Genomic DNA, 25,474 nt, shown 5'->3' on the forward strand with positions numbered 1-25,474 from the left:
CTAATAAATACATTCACAATACGATATTTACACGAATATTACATTTACTATACAATACTTTTCCTATTAGTTTCACTGGAGTTGCAGCCGAACTCATAGTAGCTGCTATATAACTTGCTTTATGATATCATATACACTGTAAATGTTAATATCCTTGGCAGTTTAATTCATTCACTTACACATATTTACATTTAAGGACCTAAATCTCCTTTTATAAATGTTTTTGAAAGCCTGTAGAAATGTCGTATCCCATACCGGATCGATGCCCAGCGGATAGGGTCCGGTGAAAACTCCAGACACGTTGGGATCAAGCGTCAGGAAAGCATTCGTCTGTAAAGTTTCGTTTCTATATAATGTAGAAATGGAAGAAAAATAGAGTTTACTGTATTTTCTGGGCCTTATGTGTTGGGTTTTTTTTTTTTTTTTAAACCATGCAAAGCACTGTATATTTCAGAATTTTTGTAGTAGTATTAGTGTCTTTACGGTAGAACAGCTAGCTACTCGTCAGCCGTGGTGTGAATTAACACTACAGTTTGGTACTGAATTACCTATAGAAATTGACATTATTGTAGAAGACAAACAAAAACTCGGAATTTATGACTTCCGAGTAGGAAAAAAAACAAAGACAAAACCCCTCTCAAGTCTACTCAGGAACTCGGAATGGTCTCCTCAACACCCATTGAGGAGCATCAACAGTAAACAAAGTTTGGACTTGTTTTTTTTTGTTTGTTTTTTAAACTTTTAAATGAGTTATATTGTATATACTAGTATTTTCTTTAGATAAATCAACATACAGTCATATTCGCTTGTTAATTCTGTGACTGTATTAAATGTACATCGCTTCTCACAGTTAGCTGGCTAGACTGTTGCTAAAAAAAGATAAGCATGGAGGCGGCCATGTTTTTTTTCCTCCTACCGAGTTACATAATAACTGCCCACTTCCCAGTAAAATGCAACAGCATAACTCTAGCTGTAGGGGGTGCTAAAGTGCTGAATATGCCAAATAACCTTGTGATATTAAAGCGCACCTATTATGGATTTGAAACGTGCCTAATCTTGTTTTAAAGGTCTCATACAATAGATTTACTTGCATCCGAGGTCAAAAAACACTTTAACGTGCTCATAATTTAAACTGCAGCATTATCTTTTACCCACAGTGCCAAAAACGACTCTTAAATGATTCGTTCTAAAGGATTCATTCTAAACTCCTCGTTTCAGAGAGCATACTCTGCTCTGATTGGTCAGATGTGCCAGTCTGTCGTGATTGGTCTAACGCTGTCAGCGAGCAGCCGATGAAATCCAGAGGCGGGGCTTTTTGTTAGAAACCTAAGGTTAGTACAGGAAGTAAGTCTGGAATCACTAACGACTCGGTTCAGCCGTTCAGAATCGGTTCCTTCTTTTGGGAGTCGATAACTCTGTTTGTCGTGCGCTTTGATTTTTGAAACTTTGCAGACTTTTTACATTCACAAACAGCTCTACGTTCACAAACACACTACATGAAAGGTAATAATTGAAAAACCATAATAGGTGCACTTTAATGCAAAGAAGTTTGGATTTTTCTCCAAACTTTAGATAGATGTCTTATCTTATATATGACTTTAAGGTACACTAACAAAAAAAAAAAAAAGAATATAAAATAATAAGCAAATGATTTGAATTTACTGTTCCCACTTGCACACGTTTTTCCTACGGCGTCCCTACTTGCTTATAATTATGCATGTGTGTATGCATGTATTACGTCCACTCCTGTTCGGTGAACATGGCCTTGATGCTCCAGCCCGAGCCGAAGATGTTGAGTGATTTAGAGAAGCAGTCGTTGTAGATGAGTCCCGTGTAGATGGAGAACACACCCATCATCAGGATGATATATCGCCCCTCGAAAAACATGTTCCATATCTACACATGGATAAAAGCACACCGTGATGCTATCTAATATGTTTTTTGTTGTTTTTTTGCATTCTAGCAGGTGCACTGTGCAAACCCAATATCCAAATGCTCACGCAGTCCTCATTTTATATATATATATATATATATATATATATATATATATATATATATATATATATATATAAACATATAAACATACACACACACACACACACACTTTTTTTATCCAGGGGGCGAAATAAATATTGAACGCTTCAACATTTGTTTCAGTAAATATATCTCCAATGAGGCTATTCACATGAAATTTTCACCAGACTTCGGTATTACCTCAAGAAATCCACACACATAAAGAAACCCAAACATTAAAATCCATAAATGAAGTTATGTGTAATAAAGAGGAATGAGACGGGGGAAAAAAGTATTGAACACGCTAACTGAAACGTATTTAATACTTTTTGTTTGTCCTAATAAAACTACTGCTTTATTCAGTCCTTAACTGAGTAAAGGGTGTATAGCACAAAATTATAATAACAAATTACTTGCCCTTGCCGTTACAATCCTTTCAGCGGGGACTGTAGAATTGTGTATACATCACGATTGGCATAAAAAAAGCAAATAGTGTACGAACACTATATTCAGATAGATTTCAGTGTCATATGAGGATTTAACACGCAGCTGAACACTGCATCTGTCTCAATGGGGTTTTTTTTTTTTTTTAAATAATAAGGATGAATATTTTTCTTGTGCATAAACTGAAAACAGCTTTTACTGGTGGACGTAAGAGTCCTAACTTTCCTCTCTGATGAATAACACATTTCCAGTACGGTTTTAATTTAGTTTCCAGCTCTGACCTCATTTCCTGAGTGCCTTCGTTTGTAGTTTTTCTCGTTCAGTACCATCCACAGGGCAAAGAGCGCCATGACGGCGCCGTGTCCCAGATCCCCAAACATCACCGCAAACAGGAAGGGAAATGTGATGAGAGTGAAGGGTGCTGCGGATAGAAAGCATTTCTATTCATACATCATGAAATGTATGTTTGTAGAACTAGTGAAACATACGTGCTGCGATTTATATATCTGCGCATTATATAATATCTGTAGTCTTATTTGCAAAATATAAAAACGAACCTGTGCACTAGGATTGGATTAATAGGGACTGGCAGGACTAAATCATTTGGATTTGTTGCTTCACAACAATCTTAAAATCATAAAATATAAATACTGTATAACAATATATATATATATATATATATATATATATATATATATATATATATATATATATATATATATATATATAAAAATCAATATTATTGCTTTCACTGGAATCGCAGCACAGTGTAAGTGCAGGACTTGCACACAAAATCAGTGGGTGCTAGCAGGAATGCAGGCTTAGTCACGGAGTGTTAAAGAGGAATAAAAGCACGAGTTATAATCAGCAGCACTCACCTGGACTGACCTCTCGGTAATCTCCGACTCCGTATGCCTCCACGATGCTTTGAAAGCCGCATGTGAACTTGTTGCTCCTCAAAAGTGTAGGCGGTGTGTCTTTACTTGGGATACGATTCACAAACGACGGCACGGTGGCGTCTCCTTTCCTCTGTCCACATTTGAAGAGATCAGTTAGCCATAATGTTCTATTCAGTACAAAACATGGACCCTTTTTACATCCTTTACTAAACAAAAGTAGCAGGACAACAGTAGTAGTAATAACAATCTATACAGGTGTACGTTTACATTCACGGAGATTTACAGATGCCTTTATCTGTCAGATTCCCTGAGTGCAAATCTTTCTATCTATCTACCCATTTATTTATCTGTCTACCTACCCATCTATCTATCTACCTACCCATCTACCTACCTATCTATCCCATCTATCTATCTACCTACCTATCTATCTACCTATCTACCCATCTATCTATCTATCTACCTACCTACCCATCTATCCACCTACCTATCTATCTATCTATCTACCTATCCATCTATCTACCCATCTATCTATCTACCTATCTACCCATCTATCTACCTACCCACCCATCTATCTACCTACCCATCTATCTATCTACCTACCTATCCACCTACCTATCTATCTATCTACCTACCTACCCATCTATCTACCTACCCATCTATCTACCTACCCACCCATCTATCTACCTACCCATCTATCTATCTACCTACCTATCCACCTACCTATCTATCTATCTACCTACCTACCCATCTATCTACCTACCCATCTATCTATCTACCTACCTATCCACCTACCTATCTATCTATCTATCTATCTACCTATCCATCTATCTACCCATCTATCTATCTACCTATCTACCTACCTATCTATCTACCCATCTATCTACCTACCCATCTACCCATCTATCTATCTATCTACCTACCTATCTATCTACCCATCTATCTACCTACCCATCTACCCATCTATCTACCTACCCATCTACCCATCTATCTATCTATCTACCTACCTACCCATCTATCTACCTACCCATCTATCTATCTACCTACCTATCCACCTACCTATCTATCTACCTACCCATCTATCTACCCATCTATCTACCCATCTATCTATCTACCTATCTACCCATCTATCTACCTACCCACCCATCTATCTACCTACCCATCTATCTATCTACCTACCTATCCACCTACCTATCTACCTATCCATCTATCTACCCATCTATCTATCTACCTATCTACCCATCTATCTACCTACCCACCCATCTATCTACCTACCCATCTATCTATCTACCTACCTATCCACCTACCTATCTATCTATCTATCTACCTATCCATCTACCCATCTATCTACCTACCCATCTACCCATCTATCTACCTACCCATCTACCCATCTATCTATCTATCTACCTACCTACCCATCTATCTACCTACCCATCTATCTATCTACCTACCTATCCACCTACCTATCTATCTACCTACCTACCCATCTATCTACCTACCCATCTATCTATCTACCTACCTATCCACCTACCTACCCATCTATCTATCTACCCATCTATCTACCTACCCACCCACCCATCTATCTACCTACCCATCTACCCATCTATCTACCTACCCATCTACCCATCTATCTATCTATCTACCTACCTACCCATCTATCTACCTACCCATCTATCTATCTACCTACCTATCCACCTACCTATCTATCTACCTACCTACCCATCTATCTACCTACCCATCTATCTATCTACCTACCTATCCACCTACCTACCCATCTATCTATCTACCCATCTATCTACCTACCCACCCATCTATCTACCTACCCATCTATCTATCTACCCACCTATCCACCTACCTACCCATCTATCTATCTACCTACCTATCCACCTACCTATCTACCCATCTATCTATCTATCTACCTACCTACCCATCTATCTATCTACCTACCTATCCACCTACCTATCTATCTATCTATCTACCTATCCATCTATCTACCCATCTATCTATCTACCTATCTACCCATCTATCTACCTACCCACCCATCTATCTACCTACCCATCTATCTATCTACCTACCTATCCACCTACCTATCTATCTATCTATCTACCTATCCATCTATCTACCCATCTATCTACCCATCTATCTATCTACCTATCTACCCATCTATCTACCTACCCACCCATCTATCTACCTACCCATCTATCTATCTACCTACCTATCCACCTACCTATCTACCTATCCATCTATCTACCCATCTATCTATCTACCTATCTACCCATCTATCTACCTACCCACCCATCTATCTACCTACCCATCTATCTATCTACCTACCTATCCACCTACCTATCTATCTATCTATCTACCTATCCATCTACCCATCTATCTACCTACCCATCTACCCATCTATCTACCTACCCATCTACCCATCTATCTATCTATCTACCTACCTACCCATCTATCTACCTACCCATCTATCTATCTACCTACCTATCCACCTACCTATCTATCTACCTACCTACCCATCTATCTACCTACCCATCTATCTATCTACCTACCTATCCACCTACCTACCCATCTATCTATCTACCTACCTATCCACCTACCTATCTACCCATCTATCTACCTACCCATCTATCTATCTACCTACCTATCCACCTACCTACCCATCTATCTATCTACCCATCTATCTACCTACCCACCCATCTATCTACCTACCCATCTATCTATCTACCCACCTATCCACCTACCTACCCATCTATCTATCTACCTACCTATCCACCTACCTATCTACCCATCTATCTATCTATCTACCTACCTACCCATCTATCTATCTACCTACCTATCCACCTACCTATCTATCTATCTATCTACCTATCCATCTATCTACCCATCTATCTATCTACCTATCTACCCATCTATCTACCTACCCACCCATCTATCTACCTACCCATCTATCTATCTACCTACCTATCCACCTACCTATCTATCTATCTATCTACCTATCCATCTATCTACCCATCTATCTACCCATCTATCTATCTACCTATCTACCCATCTATCTACCTACCCACCCATCTATCTACCTACCCATCTATCTATCTACCTACCTATCCACCTACCTATCTACCTATCCATCTATCTACCCATCTATCTATCTACCTATCTACCCATCTATCTACCTACCCACCCATCTATCTACCTACCCATCTATCTATCTACCTACCTATCCACCTACCTATCTATCTATCTATCTACCTATCCATCTACCCATCTATCTACCTACCCATCTACCCATCTATCTACCTACCCATCTACCCATCTATCTATCTACCCACCCATCTATCTACCTACCCATCTATCTATCTACCTACCTATCCACCTACCTATCTATCTATCTATCTACCTATCCATCTACCCATCTATCTACCTACCCATCTACCCATCTATCTACCTACCCATCTACCCATCTATCTATCTATCTACCTACCTACCCATCTATCTACCTACCCATCTATCTATCTACCTACCTATCCACCTACCTATCTATCTACCTACCTACCCATCTATCTACCTACCCATCTATCTATCTACCTACCTATCCACCTACCTACCCATCTATCTATCTACCTACCTATCCACCTACCTATCTACCCATCTATCTATCTACCTACCTACCCATCTATCTACCTACCCATCTATCTATCTACCTACCTATCCACCTACCTATCTATCTATCTACCTATCCATCTATCTACCCATCTATCTATCTACCTATCTACCCATCTATCTATCTACCTACCTATCCACCTACCTATCTACCCATCTATCTATCTATCTACCTATCTACCCATCTATCTATCTACCTACCTACCCATCTATCTACCTACCCATCTATCTATCTACCTACCTATCCACCTACCTATCTATCTATCTACCTACCCATCTATCTATCTACCCACCTATCCACCTACCTACCCATCTATCTATCTACCTACCTATCCACCTACCTATCTACCCATCTATCTATCTATCTACCTACCTACCCATCTATCTATCTACCTACCTATCCACCTACCTATCTATCTATCTATCTACCTATCCATCTATCTACCCATCTATCTACCTACCTACCCATCTATCTATCTACCTACCTATCCACCTACCTATCTATCTATCTACCTATCCATCTATCTACCCATCTATCTATCTACCTATCTACCCATCTATCTACCTACCCACCCATCTATCTACCTACCCATCTATCTATCTACCCACCTATCCACCTACCTACCCATCTATCTATCTACCTACCTATCCACCTACCTATCTACCCATCTATCTATCTATCTACCTATCTACCCATCTATCTATCTACCTACCTACCCATCTATCTACCTACCCATCTATCTATCTACCTACCTATCCACCTACCTATCTATCTATCTACCTACCCATCTATCTATCTACCCACCTATCCACCTACCTACCCATCTATCTATCTACCTACCTATCCACCTACCTATCTACCCATCTATCTATCTATCTACCTACCTACCCATCTATCTATCTACCTACCTATCCACCTACCTATCTATCTATCTATCTACCTATCCATCTATCTACCCATCTATCTACCTACCTACCCATCTATCTATCTACCTACCTATCCACCTACCTATCTATCTATCTACCTATCCATCTATCTACCCATCTATCTATCTACCTATCTACCCATCTATCTACCTACCCACCCATCTATCTACCTACCCATCTATCTATCTACCTACCTATCCACCTACCTATCTATCTATCTATCTACCTATCCATCTATCTACCCATCTATCTATCTACCTACCTACCCACCCATCTATCTACCTACCTACCCACCCATCTATCTACCTACCTACCCATCTACCTACCTACCCATCTATCTACCTACCCATCTATCCATCTACCCATCTCTCTATCTATCTACCAACCCATCTATCTACCGTCTATCTATCTACCCATCTATCTACCCATCTACCTACCTACCCATCTATCTACCTACCTATCCACCTACCTACCCACCCATCTATCTATCTACCTACCTACCCATCTATCTACCTACCCATCTATCTATCTACCTACCGATCCACCTACCTATCTATCTATCTATCTACCCATCCATCTATCGACCCATCTATCTATCTACCCATCTATCTACCCATCTACCTACCTACCCATCTATCTACCTACCCATCTATCTACCTACCTATCCACCTACCTACCCATCTATCTATCTACCTACCTATCCACCTACCTATCTATCTATCTATCTCTCTATCTATCTACCAACCCATCTATCTACCGTCTATCTATCTACCCATCTATCTACCCATCTACCTACCTACCCATCTATCTACCTACCTATCCACCTACCTACCCACCCATCTATCTATCTACCTACCTACCCATCTATCTACCTACCCACCCATCTATCTACCTACCTACCCATCTACCTACCTACCCATCTATCTACCTACCCATCTATCCATCTACCCATCTCTCTATCTATCTACCAACCCATCTATCTACCGTCTATCTATCTACCCATCTATCTACCCATCTACCTACCTACCCATCTATCTACCTACCTATCCACCTACCTACCCACCCATCTATCTATCTACCTACCTACCCATCTATCTACCTACCCATCTATCTATCTACCTACCGATCCACCTACCTATCTATCTATCTATCTACCCATCCATCTATCTACCCATCTATCTATCTACCCATCTACCTACCTACCCATCTATCTACCTACCCATCTATCTACCTACCTATCCACCTACCTACCCATCTATCTATCTACCTACCTATCCACCTACCTATCTATCTATCTCTCTATCTATCTACCAACCCATCTATCTACCGTCTATCTATCTACCCATCTATCTACCCATCTACCTACCTACCCATCTATCTACCTACCTATCCACCTACCTACCAACCCATCTATCTATCTACCTACCTACCCATCTATCTACCTACCCATCTATCTATCTACCTACCGATCCACCTACCTATCTATCTATCTATCTACCCATCCATCTATCTACCCATCTATCTATCTACCCATCTATCTACCCATCTACCTACCTACCCATCTATCTACCTACCCATCTATCTACCTACCTACCTATCCACCTACCTACCCACCCATCTATCTATCTACCTACCTACCCATCTATCTACCTACCCATCTATCTATCTACCTACCGATCCACCTACCTATCTATCTATCTATCTACCCATCCATCTATCTACCCATCTATCTATCTACCCATCTACCTACCTACCCATCTATCCATCTACCCATCTCTCTATCTATCTACCAACCCATCTATCTACCGTCTATCTATCTACCCATCTATCTACCCATCTACCTACCTACCCATCTATCTACCCATCTATCTACCCATCTACCTACCTACCCATCTATCTACCTACCTATCCACCTACCTACCCACCCATCTATCTATCTACCTACCTACCCATCTATCTACCTACCCATCTATCTATCTACCTACCGATCCACCTACCTATCTATCTATCTATCTACCCATCCATCTATCTACCCATCTATCTATCTACCCATCTATCTACCCATCTACCTACCTACCCATCTATCCATCTACCCATCTCTCTATCTATCTACCAACCCATCTATCTACCGTCTATCTATCTACCCATCTATCTACCCATCTACCTACCTACCCATCTATCTACCTACCTATCCACCTACCTACCCACCCATCTATCTATCTACCTACCTACCCATCTATCTACCTACCCATCTATCCATCTACCCATCTCTCTATCTATCTACCAACCCATCTATCTACCGTCTATCTATCTACCCATCTATCTACCCATCTACCTACCTACCCATCTATCTACCTACCTATCCACCTACCTACCCACCCATCTATCTATCTACCTACCTACCCATCTATCTACCTACCCATCTATCTATCTACCTACCGATCCACCTACCTATCTATCTATCTACCCATCCATCTATCTACCCATCTATCTATCTACCCATCTATCTACCCATCTACCTACCTACCCATCTATCTACCTACCCATCTATCTACCTACCTATCCACCTACCTACCCATCTATCTATCTACCTACCTATCCACCTACCTATCTATCTATCTATCTCTCTATCTATCTACCAACCCATCTATCTACCGTCTATCTATCTACCCATCTATCTACCCATCTACCTACCTACCCATCTATCTACCTACCTATCCACCTACCTACCCACCCATCTATCTATCTACCTACCTACCCATCTATCTACCTACCCATCTATCTATCTACCTACCGATCCACCTACCTATCTATCTATCTATCTACCCATCCATCTATCTACCCATCTATCTATCTACCCATCTATCTACCCATCTACCTACCTACCCATCTATCTACCTACCCATCTATCTACCTACCTACCTATCCACCTACCTACCCACCCATCTATCTATCTACCTACCTACACATCTATCTACCTACCCATCTATCTATCTACCTACCGATCCACCTACCTATCTATCTATCTATCTACCCATCCATCTATCTACCCATCTATCTACCCATCTACCTACCTACCCATCTATCTACCTACCCATCTATCTACCTACCTATCCACCTACCTACCCATCTATCTATCTACCTACCTATCCACCTACCTACCCATCTATCTATCTACCTACCGATCCACCTACCTATCTATCTATCTATCTACCCATCCATCTATCTACCCATCTATCTATCTACCCATCTATCTACCCATCTACCTACCTACCCATCTATCTACCTACCCATCTATCTACCTACCTACCTATCCACCTACCTACCCACCCATCTATCTATCTACCTACCTACCCATCTATCTACCTACCCATCTATCTATCTACCTACCGATCCACCTACCTATCTATCTATCTATCTACCCATCCATCTATCTACCCATCTATCTATCTACCCATCTATCTACCCATCTACCTACCTACCCATCTATCTACCTACCCATCTATCTACCTACCTATCCACCTACCTACCCATCTATCTATCTACCTACCTATCCACCTACCTATCTATCTATCTATCTACCTACCTACCTACCCATCTACCTATCTATCTATCTATCTACCTATCCATCTATCTACCCATCTATCTATCTACCTACCTACCCACCCATCTATCTACCTACCTACCCATCTACCTACCTACCCATCTATCTACCTACCCATCTATCCATCTACCCATCTCTCTATCTATCTACCAACCCATCTATCTACCGTCTATCTATCTACCCATCTATCTACCCATCTACCTACCTACCCATCTATCTACCTACCCATCTATCCATCTACCTACCTACCCATCTATCTACCTACCCATCTATCTATCTACCTACCTACCCACCCATCTATCTACCTACCTACCCATCTACCTACCTACCCATCTATCTACCTACCCATCTATCCATCTACCCATCTCTCTATCTATCTACCAACCCATCTATCTACCGTCTATCTATCTACCCATCTATCTACCCATCTACCTACCTACCCATCTATCTACCTACCCATCTATCCATCTACCTACCTACCCATCTATCTACCTACCCATCTATCTATCTACCTACCGATCCACCTACCTATCTATCTATCTATCTACCTACCCATCTATCTACCTACCTATCCACCTACCTACCCATCTATCTATCTACCTACCTATCCACCTACCTATCTATCTATCTACCTACCTACCCATCTACCTACCTACCCATCTATCTACCTACCCATCTACCCATCTATCTACCATCTACCTACCTACCCATCTATCTACCTACCTATCCACCTACCTACCCATCTATCTATCTACCTACCTATCCACCTACCTATCTATCTATCTACCTACCTACCTACCCATCTACCTACCTACCCATCTATCTACCTACCCATCTATCCATCTACCTACCTACCTACCCATCTACCTACCTACCCATCTATCTACCTACCTACCGATCCACCTACCTATCTATCTATCTATCTATCTACCTATCCATCTATCTACCCATCTATCTATCTACCCATCTATCTACCCATCTACCTACCTACCCATCTATCTACCTACCTACCTATCCACCTACCTATCTATCTATCTACCTACCCATCTACCCATCTATCTACCATCTACCTACCTACCCATCTATCTACCTACCTATCCACCTACCTACCCATCTATCTATCTACCTACCTATCCACCTACCTATCTATCTATCTACCTACCTACCTACCCATCTACCTACCTACCCATCTATCTACCTACCCATCTATCCATCTACCTACCTACCTACCCATCTACCTACCTACCCATCTATCTACCTACCTACCGATCCACCTACCTATCTATCTATCTATCTATCTACCTATCCATCTATCTACCCATCTATCTATCTACCCATCTATCTACCCATCTACCTACCTACCCATCTATCTACCTACCTACCTATCCACCTACCTATCTATCTATCTACCTACCTACCCATCTACCTACCTACCCATCTATCTACCTACCCATCTATCCATCTACCCATCTCTCTATCTATCTACCAACCCATCTATCTACCGTCTATCTACCTACCCATCTATCTATCTACCCATCTATCTATCTACCCACCTACCCATCTGTCCAACCGTCTGTCTGTCTGTCTGTCTGTCTTATGCCTTTATAGTTTGAAGCCAGACTAATTAGCCTCCTGGACCTGGTTATTTACAAGGTCACTTCACTAGGCCACACCAGGCCAACTTCAATACAGAGCACAACAACAGCATGTTTGGTTTTTCTCACCGAACCCTCCTCCAGAGCCCTCCGCAGGTTGGTCAAGTCACTAACGGGACACCACACCTCGGCTATGAGACACTTGTTGGTGACGTCGAAGCTGCACAGGTTGAGGATGTGATAGATGGCCTTCATCTTCTTCACCTGCAGCACCCAGGAGTGTGCTGACTCTGAGGCCTTATGGAGCACCTGCTTCAGGTAATCTTCAGTCCGGCGGAGCACCTGAAAAACACACACACACACACACACACACACACACACACGTAACAAGTAACATCACAGTGTACATAATATCAAGTCCTTTTAGAACAGTATGCTACAAATAAAGTTCAGATACTCTCAAAGAATAAACAAAGAAACAAACAAGTAAATAAGTACCAATAAGTTGTTATTATTATGATGATTATTATTGTTGCTGTTGTTCTTAATATTATTATTACAACCTGTGATGGTAGTTGTAGCAGGAGTAGCAGGAGTATTATTAATAGCATGGGTAGTATTAGTAGCTGTAGTAGTATTAGTAGTACTAGATGTATTAGTTGTAGTACTAGTAGTAGTAGGATAGTAGCATTACTAGTTGTAATCGTAGTAGCATGTGTAGTATTAGTAGTAGTGGTAGTACTAGTTGTATAAGAAGAAGAAGATTAGTAGTAGTAGTAGTATTAATAGGATAGTAACATTACTAGTTGCTGTAGTAGTAGCACGGGTAGTATTAGTAGTACTAGTTGTGTTAGTAGCAGTTGCAGCAGAAGTAGTACTAGCAGCAGTTGTAGTAGTAGTTGTATTATTATTATTATTATTATTATTATTAGTAGTAGTAGTAGTAATAGTTGTATTGTTACATAGTACTAGTTGTAGTAGTAGTTGTATTATTATTATTATTATTATTAGTAGTAGTAGTAGTAGTAGTAGTACTAATAATAATTTATTGTCATAAATTATAAAGTAGTAGTAGTAATAAGATAGTAATCTTACTGGTTGTTGTAGTAGTAGCATGGGTAGTATTAGTAGTAATAGTAATAGTAGTAGTTGTATTAATAGTAGTAGTTTCAAGAGCAGCAGTTGTAGTACTAGTAGTAGTTGAAGTTGTAATACTAGTTGTATAAATAGTAGTAGTAGTAGTAGTAGTAGCATGGGTAGTATTAGTAGTAGTAATTGAAGTAGTAGTAGTAGTAGTAATAGTTGTATTGTTACATAGTACTAGTTGTAGTAGTAGTTGTATTATTATTATTATTAGTAGTAGTAGTAGTAGTAGTAGTACTAATAATAATTTATTGTCATAAATTATAAAGTAGTAGTAGTAATAAGATAGTAATCTTACTGGTTGTTGTAGTAGTAGCATGGGTAGTATTAGTAGTAATAGTAATAGTAGTAGTTGTATTAATAGTAGTAGTTTCAAGAGCAGCAGTTGTAGTACTAGTAGTAGTTGAAGTTGTAATACTAGTTGTATAAATAGTAGTAGTAGTAGTAGTAGTAGCATGGGTAGTATTAGTAGTAGTAATTGAAGTAGTAGTAGTAGTAATAGTTGTATTGTTACATAGTACTAGTTGTAGTAGTAGTTGTATTATTATTATTAGTAGTAGTAGTAGTAGTAGTAGTAGTACTAATAATAATTTATTGTCATAAATTATAAAGTAGTAGTAGTAATAAGATAGTAATCTTACTGGTTGTTGTAGTAGTAGCATGGGTAGTATTAGTAGTAATAGTAATAGTAGTAGTTGTATTAATAGTAGTAGTTTCAAGAGCAGCAGTTGTAGTACTAGTAGTAGTTGAAGTTGTAATACTAGTTGTATAAATAGTAGTAGTAGTAGTAGTAGTAGCATGGGTAGTATTAGTAGTAGTAATTGAAGTAGTAGTAGTAGTTGTATTGTTACATAGTACTAGTTGTAGTAGTAGTTGTATTATTATTATTATTATTATTATTATTATTAAGTAGTAATAGGATAGTAGCATTACTGGTTGCTGTAGTAGTATAAGAAGTAGTACTACAAGCATTGGTATTATTATTAGTAGCAGGAGGAGTAGTACTTAGAAGTTGTAGTAGTAGTAGTAGTCGTCATTCTAGTAGTTAGCATTAGTATTAGTAGTTGTAGAAGCACTAGGTGTAGTATTAGTAATAGTAGTACTATTACCAGTAGTAGTAGTAGTACTAGCTGTAGCTTCAGTAGTAGTTGAATTAGTAGTAGCAGTAGTAGACTACCAGCATGATTCTGGGTTATTTCCTCACTGAGAGCTTTAAATGTTAGTGAAACTGCAGTCTGTGTCCCTCAGGCATGATGAGGAAAGAAATCTCGAGAATGTAAAAGTACATACATCATTGAGATCTTGAATACGCGTCCTTAAGCTGTCCACTACATCCGCTCGCTCCTCGTCGGTCTCTGGGTGGGGATACACATGGCAGTGGTAACTGAAACACACACACACACACACACACGGACACGTAAAAACACAACAAGAAAACAATAAGCAAAGTATGCAGACTGTACTTCACCACATGCTGCAGTTTCTGTCCTACCCGTTTGTGTGTGTGTGTGTGTGTGTGTGTGTGTGTGTGTGTGTGTGTGTGTGTGTGTGTTTCAGTTGGAATCTTTCTTTATTAAAATTTGTTTTCGGATAGCGCCATAAACTTCTCTTACTCACCAGTCACAGATCTTCTGAACCTTTTGTCCAATCTGATCGCCCCAGAATGAGATGAGGAAGACCACGCTCTTATTGATCTCTCCCTGCAGGAGGAAATGGAGGAAAACCAACAATAACACACACTGTGTATATGTGTGTGTGTGTGTGTGTGTGTGTGTGTGTGTGTGTGTGTGTGTGTGTGTGTGTGCACGCGCGTGTGCGTGTGTAAAAGAATAAAGCTCCTGTAAAACATACAAATGGGTTTGGGTCACACTTCAGAACCTCCAAAACCACACACAGCAGGTCTCGAAGAGGTCTGTTTCTAGCTGTGTGTGTGTGTGTGTGTGTGTACACTCACAGTGTCGAGATCGACCAAATTCTCGTCCACCTCGGCGTAGCTGAGTATAGTGTAACCTTTACACACTCGCCACAGCATACGCTCAAACGCCTCCATCTTCACCCGCTGGATCAGCCCTGAGATAAACCTAAAACACACACACACACACACACACACACACACACTAACTTGATACGGACCTTGATTCTAAATTATACCTAATATTGATATATTCTAAAAGGTTTCCATTGATTCTTTTTTCTTGAAATAAAGAGCGAATAACAGAGGCTGTGTCTCAAACACCAAACCTTTATTATTTTATTTCTGTGTCTATTACCCATAACGCACTGCAATGAAATAAATTTAGCTACATTATCTGTAACATATAGCTAGCAGGCCTGATAGTCTAGCATGTCGGCGCCCTCTGTTGGTGCAGCGGCCATTTTGAAGTATTAAAAGTACCCAAAGCCCCGTGATGGCTCCGCCCCTTTCACGATGTCGAGAAGACCGCGGCGGGAAAAACTGTTCCACAGTTCCACACTTCATCTCCCTGTGGCTCTAGTTCATCCTCCACAGTATCTCACCAAGCTTTCTAGCATCAACACACTACACACACGTGAAGTGAGTGATTTGAGACATCACCCGATTCGCTAACAGGCCACAATAGTGCCACTTTAGGATGTTTTTTTTTTTTTTTTTGCACCATCTCTTCTCTGTGGTGTTTATAAAATCATAATGATGACTGATGTATGAAACACTGGTGTTTGGGACACAGCCGTAGGGATGAAGTGACACTCCATCATCACTCACCCCAGTTTGGCCCCCAGTCTCTGCATGCTGGTGCAGCCGGCCACAGACTCGGGCTCCAGAGATGGGAACTCCTCGTATTGCGGGCCCAGAGCCTCATGCTGAACACACACACACACACACACACACACACACACACACAGTAGAGTTGATTGAGATGAGAGTGTGTCTGAGATGTATGGGTTTGGGGGGGGGTGTGTGTGTGTGTGTGTGTGTGTGTGTGTGTGTGTGTGTGTGTGTGTGAGTGTATGTGTAGCTCACCCTAGAGCGGCTGTGCATAAAGGTGTGTGTGATCCTCAGCATGTGTGTGTACTCGGTAAGCTCCAGAAGGTTCCGCTGGAGTTTCTCCCTGTTCTTGGTCACCTCGCTGAGCTCCACCTCCAAACGTTGCAGCCGCTCCTACACACACACACACACACACACACACACACACACACACACACACACACACACAATATTATTTATTAACCCAACAGACACAAATAAGTAATAATACTCTAATATGTTCCCGCCTCCCGTCTTGTATTCCCGGGATCCGGCTCTGGATCCACCACAACCCTGACCGGGATAGAGCGGTTACTGAAGATGAATGAATGAACAAATATTTAAGGTTAAACCTTTATTTAAAATATATACATATAAAATGATTAAGCTAAACAAACATCTCAAAAATATTTTATTTTTCCGTAAAAATACAAACATTCAAAGACTTCTAAGTGAAAAATACAAAAATATGCAGTATACTGTATAAAAAGCACCATTGTATATGTTATTATATACACGATAGTACGATATAGTTTATTACGGTATAAAACCGTATTAAAAAATACAAAAACATATGAAGAGAAAAAGAACTGAATACAATTTTTTTTAGGAAATACATTTTCAAAAATGAAAAATGTCCATTTAGATCAGATTTACAAAACAATTTACAAAATATAAATATGAATACACAGTTTGGAGATGTACATACATGTACAAAATATTAATAATTTAAAAAAAAAGAAAAAAAAAAAGAGATAGATCATAAAAATTGCACTTTGTTTTTTATTTAGTACACAAATTACCCCGTTCAAAAGTTTACACACCCTCGATTCTTAATACTGTGTGTCGTTACGTGGATGATCAACGACTCGATGCGTTTACGTTTTGTGAGAGTTCTTCACGAGTCCCTTGTTTGTCCTGAGCAGTTAAACTGCCCACTGTTCTTCAGAAAAATCCTCCAGGTCCTGCACATTCTTTGCTTTTCCAGCATCTTCTGCATAGTTGACTCCTTTCCAACAGCGGCAGTATGATGTCGAGATCCGTCTTTTCACACCGAGGACGACCGAGGGACTCGTACACGACTCAAGAAGGCAACACGACACATTAAGAGCCAGGGGGGTGTAAACTTTTGAACAGGATGATCGGTGTAAATTGTTATTATTTTCTTCAAAGTTGTTTATTTAGTACTGCCCTTCAGAAGCTACATGAGATATTTACATGTTTCCCAGAAGACAAAATAATAACAATTTACATAAAAAAAAGCATAAAGCATAGAAATATGTGCATAAAATATAAAGCATAGAAATATGGTATACATTCGTATATTGTTTAATATCTGTGGGGTTGTAATAAAAAAAAAAAAAGGGGGTTATGGTCTAATAAAGTTTAATAAATGAATGCCGAAGTATAATACAAAGATAATCAAATACCATGAATCCATGATAATTCAGACAGACATGCTGATTATCATATTCACTTCTCTCTCTCTCTCTCTCTCTCTCTCTCTCTCTCAGAAGACATACGATACTCGTGTGAAATCAGATATTTACCAGATACATTTCCCTTCACTCATTCACCCTTTAAATACCACAGACATGGTTCAAATGTGCTCGCATGTACATGTATATTAGACAGATAACCTGATGAACTCGTTTCATAAATCCGATTTAACAAAGTTACAGCAATATTACTGTCATACCAGCGTGATGGAACAAACATCTGTGAAAAACATCTGTGAAAATCTCAACATGTAGGAAAAAATCTCATGTATGAAAGATACAGGCAACAGTATGATAAGATAAATAGTCAGATAGACAGACAGACAGAGAGTCAGACAAACAGACAGACAGACAGAGAGTCAGACAAATAGACAGACAGACAGAGAGTCAGACAAATAGGCAGACAGACAGTCAGATAAACAGATAGGCAGATAGTCAGACAGTCAGACATATAGTCAGATAAACAGATAGTCAGAGAGACAGACAGACAGACAGACAGAGAGTCAGACAAATAGGCAGACAGACAGTCAGATAAACAGATAGGCAGATAGTCAGACAGTCAGACATATAGTCAGATAAACAGATAGTCAGAGAGACAGACAGACAGACAGACAGAGAGTCAGACAAATAGGCAGACAGACAGTCAGATAAACAGATAGGCAGATAGTCAGACAGTCAGACAGACAGACAGACAGACAGACACAGATAGTCAGACTGACAGACAGTCAGACAGACAGATAGACAGAGAGTCAAACAGGCAGACAGATAGTCAGACAGTCAGAGAGACAGACAGATAGTCAGAGAGACAGACAGATATTCAGACAGTCAGAGAGACAGACAGACAGATAGTCAGACAGTCAGAGAGACAGACAGACAGAGAGACAGACAGACAGAGAGACAGATAGTCAGAGAGACAGACAGATATTCAGAGAGTCAGACTGACAGACAGTCAGACAGACAAACATTCAGACAGACAGACAGATAGTCAAACAGGCAGACAGTTAGTCAGACAGGCAGACAGATATTCAGACAGTCAGAGAGACAGACAGACAGAGAGACAGACAGAGAGACAGACAGACAGACAGATAGTCAGACAGATTATTACCATAATCTCTAGCACGTGTTTGGGCGCAGGAGCTACAGGACTGACTTCAGGCTCTGGAATGGCAATGTTGGCCTTTTTGATTTCCTTTAAGATGTATGCTGTGTACACACACACACACACACACACACACACACACACACACACACACAAACCAAGAGTCCATCATTCTTCACTAATATTAATGAATATATATTAACTGAAAACACGTAACACAGAGCAGAATAACTAATCAATTATAAAACAATTAAATATCAACTGTATATTACAGTTCCCTCCACTAATAAGATTTCTTTAATAAACCTGTGTTGTTTGCAATTCTTTGATATCTAAGAGAGCAGAGTATTTTTGTGAATGTTTCTGAACAAAAGATTAAATGATAAAGACAATTTGTCACAGCCTTCTTTGCTCATATTTACCAAGGGTGCCAATATTAATGGAGGGCATTGTAAATGCAGTTGAGCACTCGGGTGAAACGCGAATTAGCAGTAGTAGTCAAGCTACTGACTAGCACACTGGTGAACACTAGTGTGTGTCCATTTGCTTAAGAGATCACTAAAACGTGTCAGTGCAATCCCTCTTACCCAGAATTCTCTCCATCTCTTCACACCTCTTGATCTCGCTGACAAAGCGGCGCTGGAAGGGGCTGACACTGGGGTTGAGCTGAAATGAGACATTAGCCGTCACCTCACGTCTGGGCTTTATTCCACTTTAATCAATATCTCACCGACACACCAGGACGACCTCGCAGCAGCTAAACACCAGCGTAGCGTTGTTCCTCGCTATAACACTGTTAGAACACTCATATTATTCCACGTTGTACCATGGCTGACTTAAAATACTCATTTCTGATTGGCTGGCGTTTCATACTGAGCGCCTCTACAGCCAAAATTGAATCACCGCTCTCAATCATATCACCCTGGAATGTAACCATGACAACAATCATAAATTAGGCATACGTTTACGCTTCACCATCACCTTCTCTGTCACGCTGCTCAAGGAATAATTCATAGGCTGCAAGGAACGGAAACGTTTTAATTAAAGTCTTCGATAACACCCTGCGAGTCGTAACCGTAGCAACGGCGTTGCGTTAACGTTAGCCTATGAAAATCTGAGTGGTTTAGAAAGCTGGCTCAATAAAAACAAACAACTTTACAGGAAACGAATCAACGCGTCCTGACCGAACCGAATTGAGCTTTCGACTGCGTTCTCCCAGCATGCCTTGCTCAAACACATCACCCAGCTTTTTAGTGATCCTGTGATCACCAATCCTGGGCTAAGTTTCCCGAAGGCATTGGGGTTAAATCTATATTTTGATATTTTTACAGACCATGATGTATCTGAGCAAGGAAGAACGAATCCACATAGCACTTTACACTGGGTCTCATTCACCCATTCACGCACTCACACACCAACGGTAGCTGAGCTGCCATGCAAGGCGCTAACGTGCCATCGGGAGCAACTTGGGGTTCAGTGTCTTACCCAAGGACACTTCGGCATGTGGAGTCACGTGGGCCGGGAATCGAACCGCCAACCCTACGATTAGTGGACGACCCGCTCTACCACCTGATCCACAGCCGCACAATCAGGGTTTCCTCAGGACGATCTGATTGGTTCTCTGCACCGGCGGTGTATTCGGTGCAACATGCTCGTATACACCGTATGCTTCCTTTTTCCCCAGGGCTGTTTGTGTACAGTATAACGACATCTAAGGATCGATTTTAGCGTACACCCTCAGTATACACACTTGTTTAGCTGCTTCAAGAGTCCCTAATCAACTTTTTGGTCCGTTTTTAGTTGAATTCCACCCTTCTCCACGGTCAACCCCCGTCCCTACCGTCATGGACTGAACACATTGTCCTGCTGAAGCAGTCAAATAAAACGAATGCAAGTGGTTGAAGTGTACTCAGTGCTCACCTATATGTAGTACAGGGAACGATTCTCCTCTCCTCCGACCCTGCTCAAGAGTGATTAACACCGCACTTACGGACGCGCTCTTTCTCTTGCCTTGCTTTAATCATGATCCGTTTATGATATTGCGGTGCAGCGTGATTTATTTACATATCCATCCCATCTTCTCGTACTGGCTTTACATGACAGGCGATGAAAGGAAACGATTCAAAAAAGCACTCCCTTGTTATAGTCCTCTTGGGAGTCGGAATCCTCTTACGGCCAAAGCGTTTTCTCTGAATCCCCCTCCCACTTAGAGCTGTTTTGTAATGCGCTTCGTTCACTTTACTCTACGGTCCCTTTACGGGTTCATCTTATTTCCCCGATCTCATCAACAAGTATCCAGTAGTTAAATATCCCGTGTTTGTCCTGAGCAGTTAAACTGCACACTGTTCTTCAGAAAAATCCTCCAGGTCCTGCACATTCTTTACTTTTCCAGCACCTTCTGCATATTTGACTCCTTTCCAACAGCGACTATATGATGTCGAGATCCATCTTTTCAAACTGAGGATGACTGAGGGACTCGTACACGACTATTACAAAAGGCGGAAACGTTCACCGACGCTCGAGAAGGCGACACGATACATTAAGAGCCAGGGGGGTGTAAACTTTTGAACAGGATGATCGGTGTAAATTGTTATTATTTTGTTTAAAGATCTTTTTTTTTCCCATTTAGTACTGCCCTTCAGACACTAAATAAGCTATTTACAGGTCTCCCAGAAGACAAAACACTAACAATTTACACCGATCATCCTGTTCAAAAGTTTACACCCCCCGGCTCTTAACGTATCGTGTTGCCTTCTTTTTTTTTTTATGATCTCTCGTATTAAAAAAAATAAACTCTTGAGAAGTTACATCGTGTGTTAATGTTTATTTGAAGCAGTTAGTGGTGAGTAAATGACATACTCTCGGGCTATAACTGCTCCGTGAACAAAATAAACCTTACGCGAAGTCCGGCATGCACAACTTCCACGTATACCACGGAGGTATGATGACTAAATATTGAATTTTCCCAGAGTATCTAACACTCAAATGTTTCCTTCAAGACTAAACGATTTCAATGTGCTCATTTAATTTAGCTCACTTTCAACATATTAACAGCCTACCATACAAAACAGTCGCTATGGTAACAATTGCAGGGTGTTATCTCGCTCTCCTCTTGTTGCTTTGAATTCAAACATGATCATGCACTGTAGGCTATCAATCTGCATAATAATAATAATAATAATAATAATAATAATAATAATAATAATAATAGTATTATTAGTACAACATTAACACCTTTCTGTTCAGTAGCCTGGCCTAAAAAAGTTATTTAGGATCGTTGCCATGGTTACATTCCAACAGTGTTACACCGTACAAGGCACACTGATTTAGACCTGTTATTAAATTGGGTCCCGATATAAGAAAATATATTCTTTGAAAATGGGAAGCTATAAGAAGATGGACTGATAGCCATGATATTAGATTTGATTATTCACTCCGAACTAAAGTGTGTAAGAACAGAGGAAACTGAGAAAACACACACACACACACACACACACACACACACACAGTGACCTACAGGGAAACCACAGAAGGGTATTAATTTGTGCTAAAGCACCGCAGGCATCCTAGAAAACACAGGCTTTTAAACAGATTTGTGCCACTTTCTGTTGATCAATTGATGGGACATGAACAAACTGGTTGCTTTTCAGAACAGGGCACCGTATCCCACAATGCAAAGCGCTCGCACAACAATCCTACGGTTGCAACAATTTGCATACATTATGCATATAACGCTAATCCTGAAGACCCAGAAGCGTATGTACAGTTTACTCTCCTTTAAAGAAGCACCCTAGTAGACGGCCTAAGAAGAACGAAGTTTGCACTCACATCTCGGAATTGGACGAGGCCCATTTCCCCGAGCTCGCTGATGCAGTCGTACGCTGAAGCAGACTGCAGGAAGAGCTGTGCCAGGCACATCTCCTCGCTCCTGAAGCTCGAGCCCATCTTACTGCAGCCGGGGGGATAAAACAAAACCCTATCTGCACCAGAACAAGGGTTGCCAGATTGGCGTCACTGATTCCTGCAGGGTTGCCAGTTCGGGTTCACACTTTAAACATTTATGATTTCAGCTCAATACAGACTATTTATAAGACTGTAATATGAATGTCACAGTGTTGTCTCTAGATCACAATTGAAGCTCGACATTGAGGCCTGAAAGTATTTCACAGGAATGATGGAAATAACAAAATTACGATGGAAATCTGAAAATAAATATCGAGCAAAGAAGACAGACATCATCATATGTTAAAGCATATTAAGCATCAAACTGTGCAAAGGTTTTACACACCCTATTTTTTTTTTTTTAATACAAACTTTGTTATAGATTTTTTATTTGATGACTTTTACATCATCGAGTCAGTACAAAAAAAACATTTTAGATGCCCAAACTTTAGTTTTCTAGCACAAACAAAATGTTTGTACGTCAGTAAGGAAAGCAGGTGATTACGCAAGAGACACTTTTCAGACAAAAATCGCAGTGAGGTCTGCTGCGTTTCACTGCAAAAATAAGAAGCGAGTGCGACAGTCAACGTCTCCAGAAGAACCGTGCTGGTTCTGCATGATGCTCAGTAAAACTTACAGCTCATTTCCTTATAAAACTGCACTAATTATACCGGTGACTACTATTTTTATTATTATTTTTGTTTGTTTCATTTACTACTGTTTACTGCTCTTTACGGTATTTTCTTTTCTTTTTTTTTTATGTAGAAACATTTCGTTTCATTACTTTGAAGGCATCTTTGCTCTATATCATTTCTTCGCATGTGCCTAAAACACAGTACTGTGCATACAGTATTCATATTTCTACATTTACAAAGTAATGCCAAAGCTTTCAGTCACAGACATGGATAGCCTACTTTGCGAAACCAGATCAAAAAAAAGTCAATGTCATGTGAATATAGCTGGTCTAGCTGGTTATACACAGTCTCCTCTGAAACTATTGGAACGGAAAGGCCGGTTCATTCGTTTTGGTTTCTGTAGACTGAAGACATTTGGGTTTGAGAGCAAAAGATTAATATGAGAAGAGAGTTTAGGATTTCAGCTTTTATTTCCTGGTATTTATATGTAGGCGTGTTAAACGACATCGAACAAAATACCTTTTGTATCAGACCATCCAATTTGTAGGTGAGAAATTTCTGCAACATGTGGCTGACTTGGTGTTTCCTGTTAGACTGCTCGTTTGTACAATAAATAGCTCTGAACATCTACTCTTGGTTTTAGCCTTCAGTTTCACCCGTGAAGACCGCATTTGTGTGTTAAAAAGGATAAACCGACATGAAGATCAGAGAGCTGTCTATGGGAGAACAGTAAGCCATTCTGAAGCTGAGCTATTGATTGTTTAAACAATTACTCTAACAGGACACACCTGGGTAACAAGAAACACCTGTCAGTTACGTGCTCCTATACCTTTTGCTCACCTAAAAATTGGCTGGTCTGATACAAAAGGTTCTACGTTCTATGTCGTTTAACACGTCTACATAGACATACCAGGAAATAAAAGCTGAAATCCTAAATTCTCGTCTCTTGACTCTCCATCTATTGATCTCAAACCCAAAGCACAAACAAATGAATCGGCCGTGCTGTT

General features: G+C 40.3%; 2 protein-coding genes across 2 annotated transcripts in view; both read right to left on the reverse strand.

Annotated features, from left to right (window-relative positions):
* The window catches only part of LOC128620071 (V-type proton ATPase 116 kDa subunit a 2-like), a 22,130-nt gene extending 5,792 nt beyond the window's left edge, over window positions 1-16,338 (reverse strand). The window contains exons 1-8 of the mRNA XM_053644722.1: window positions 16,243-16,338; window positions 15,906-15,988; window positions 15,579-15,672; window positions 13,275-13,487; window positions 3,336-3,486; window positions 2,739-2,878; window positions 1,739-1,896; window positions 256-346 (exon numbers count right to left, since the gene is read on the reverse strand). Of these exons, the coding sequence (XP_053500697.1) occupies window positions 256-346; window positions 1,739-1,896; window positions 2,739-2,878; window positions 3,336-3,486; window positions 13,275-13,487; window positions 15,579-15,672; window positions 15,906-15,988; window positions 16,243-16,338 (1,026 nt within the window). The remainder of the gene's footprint in view (window positions 1-255; window positions 347-1,738; window positions 1,897-2,738; window positions 2,879-3,335; window positions 3,487-13,274; window positions 13,488-15,578; window positions 15,673-15,905; window positions 15,989-16,242) is intronic.
* A 338-nt stretch (window positions 16,339-16,676) lies between these two features.
* Window positions 16,677-23,835, reverse strand: LOC128620072 (V-type proton ATPase 116 kDa subunit a 2-like). The gene is made up of 5 exons (XM_053644723.1): window positions 23,719-23,835; window positions 20,478-20,556; window positions 19,897-19,994; window positions 17,290-17,427; window positions 16,677-17,129 (listed from the first exon to the last, which is right to left on the reverse strand). The coding sequence occupies exons 1-5, from the start codon at window positions 23,833-23,835 to the stop codon at window positions 17,028-17,030; spliced, it is 534 nt and encodes a 177-aa protein (XP_053500698.1). The 3' UTR covers window positions 16,677-17,027.
* Window positions 23,836-25,474: the final 1,639 nt, after the last annotated feature.

The sequence above is a fragment of the Ictalurus furcatus genome, chromosome 16 (assembly GCF_023375685.1).
Source record: "Ictalurus furcatus strain D&B chromosome 16, Billie_1.0, whole genome shotgun sequence".
Classification (NCBI taxonomy): domain Eukaryota; kingdom Metazoa; phylum Chordata; class Actinopteri; order Siluriformes; family Ictaluridae; genus Ictalurus; species Ictalurus furcatus.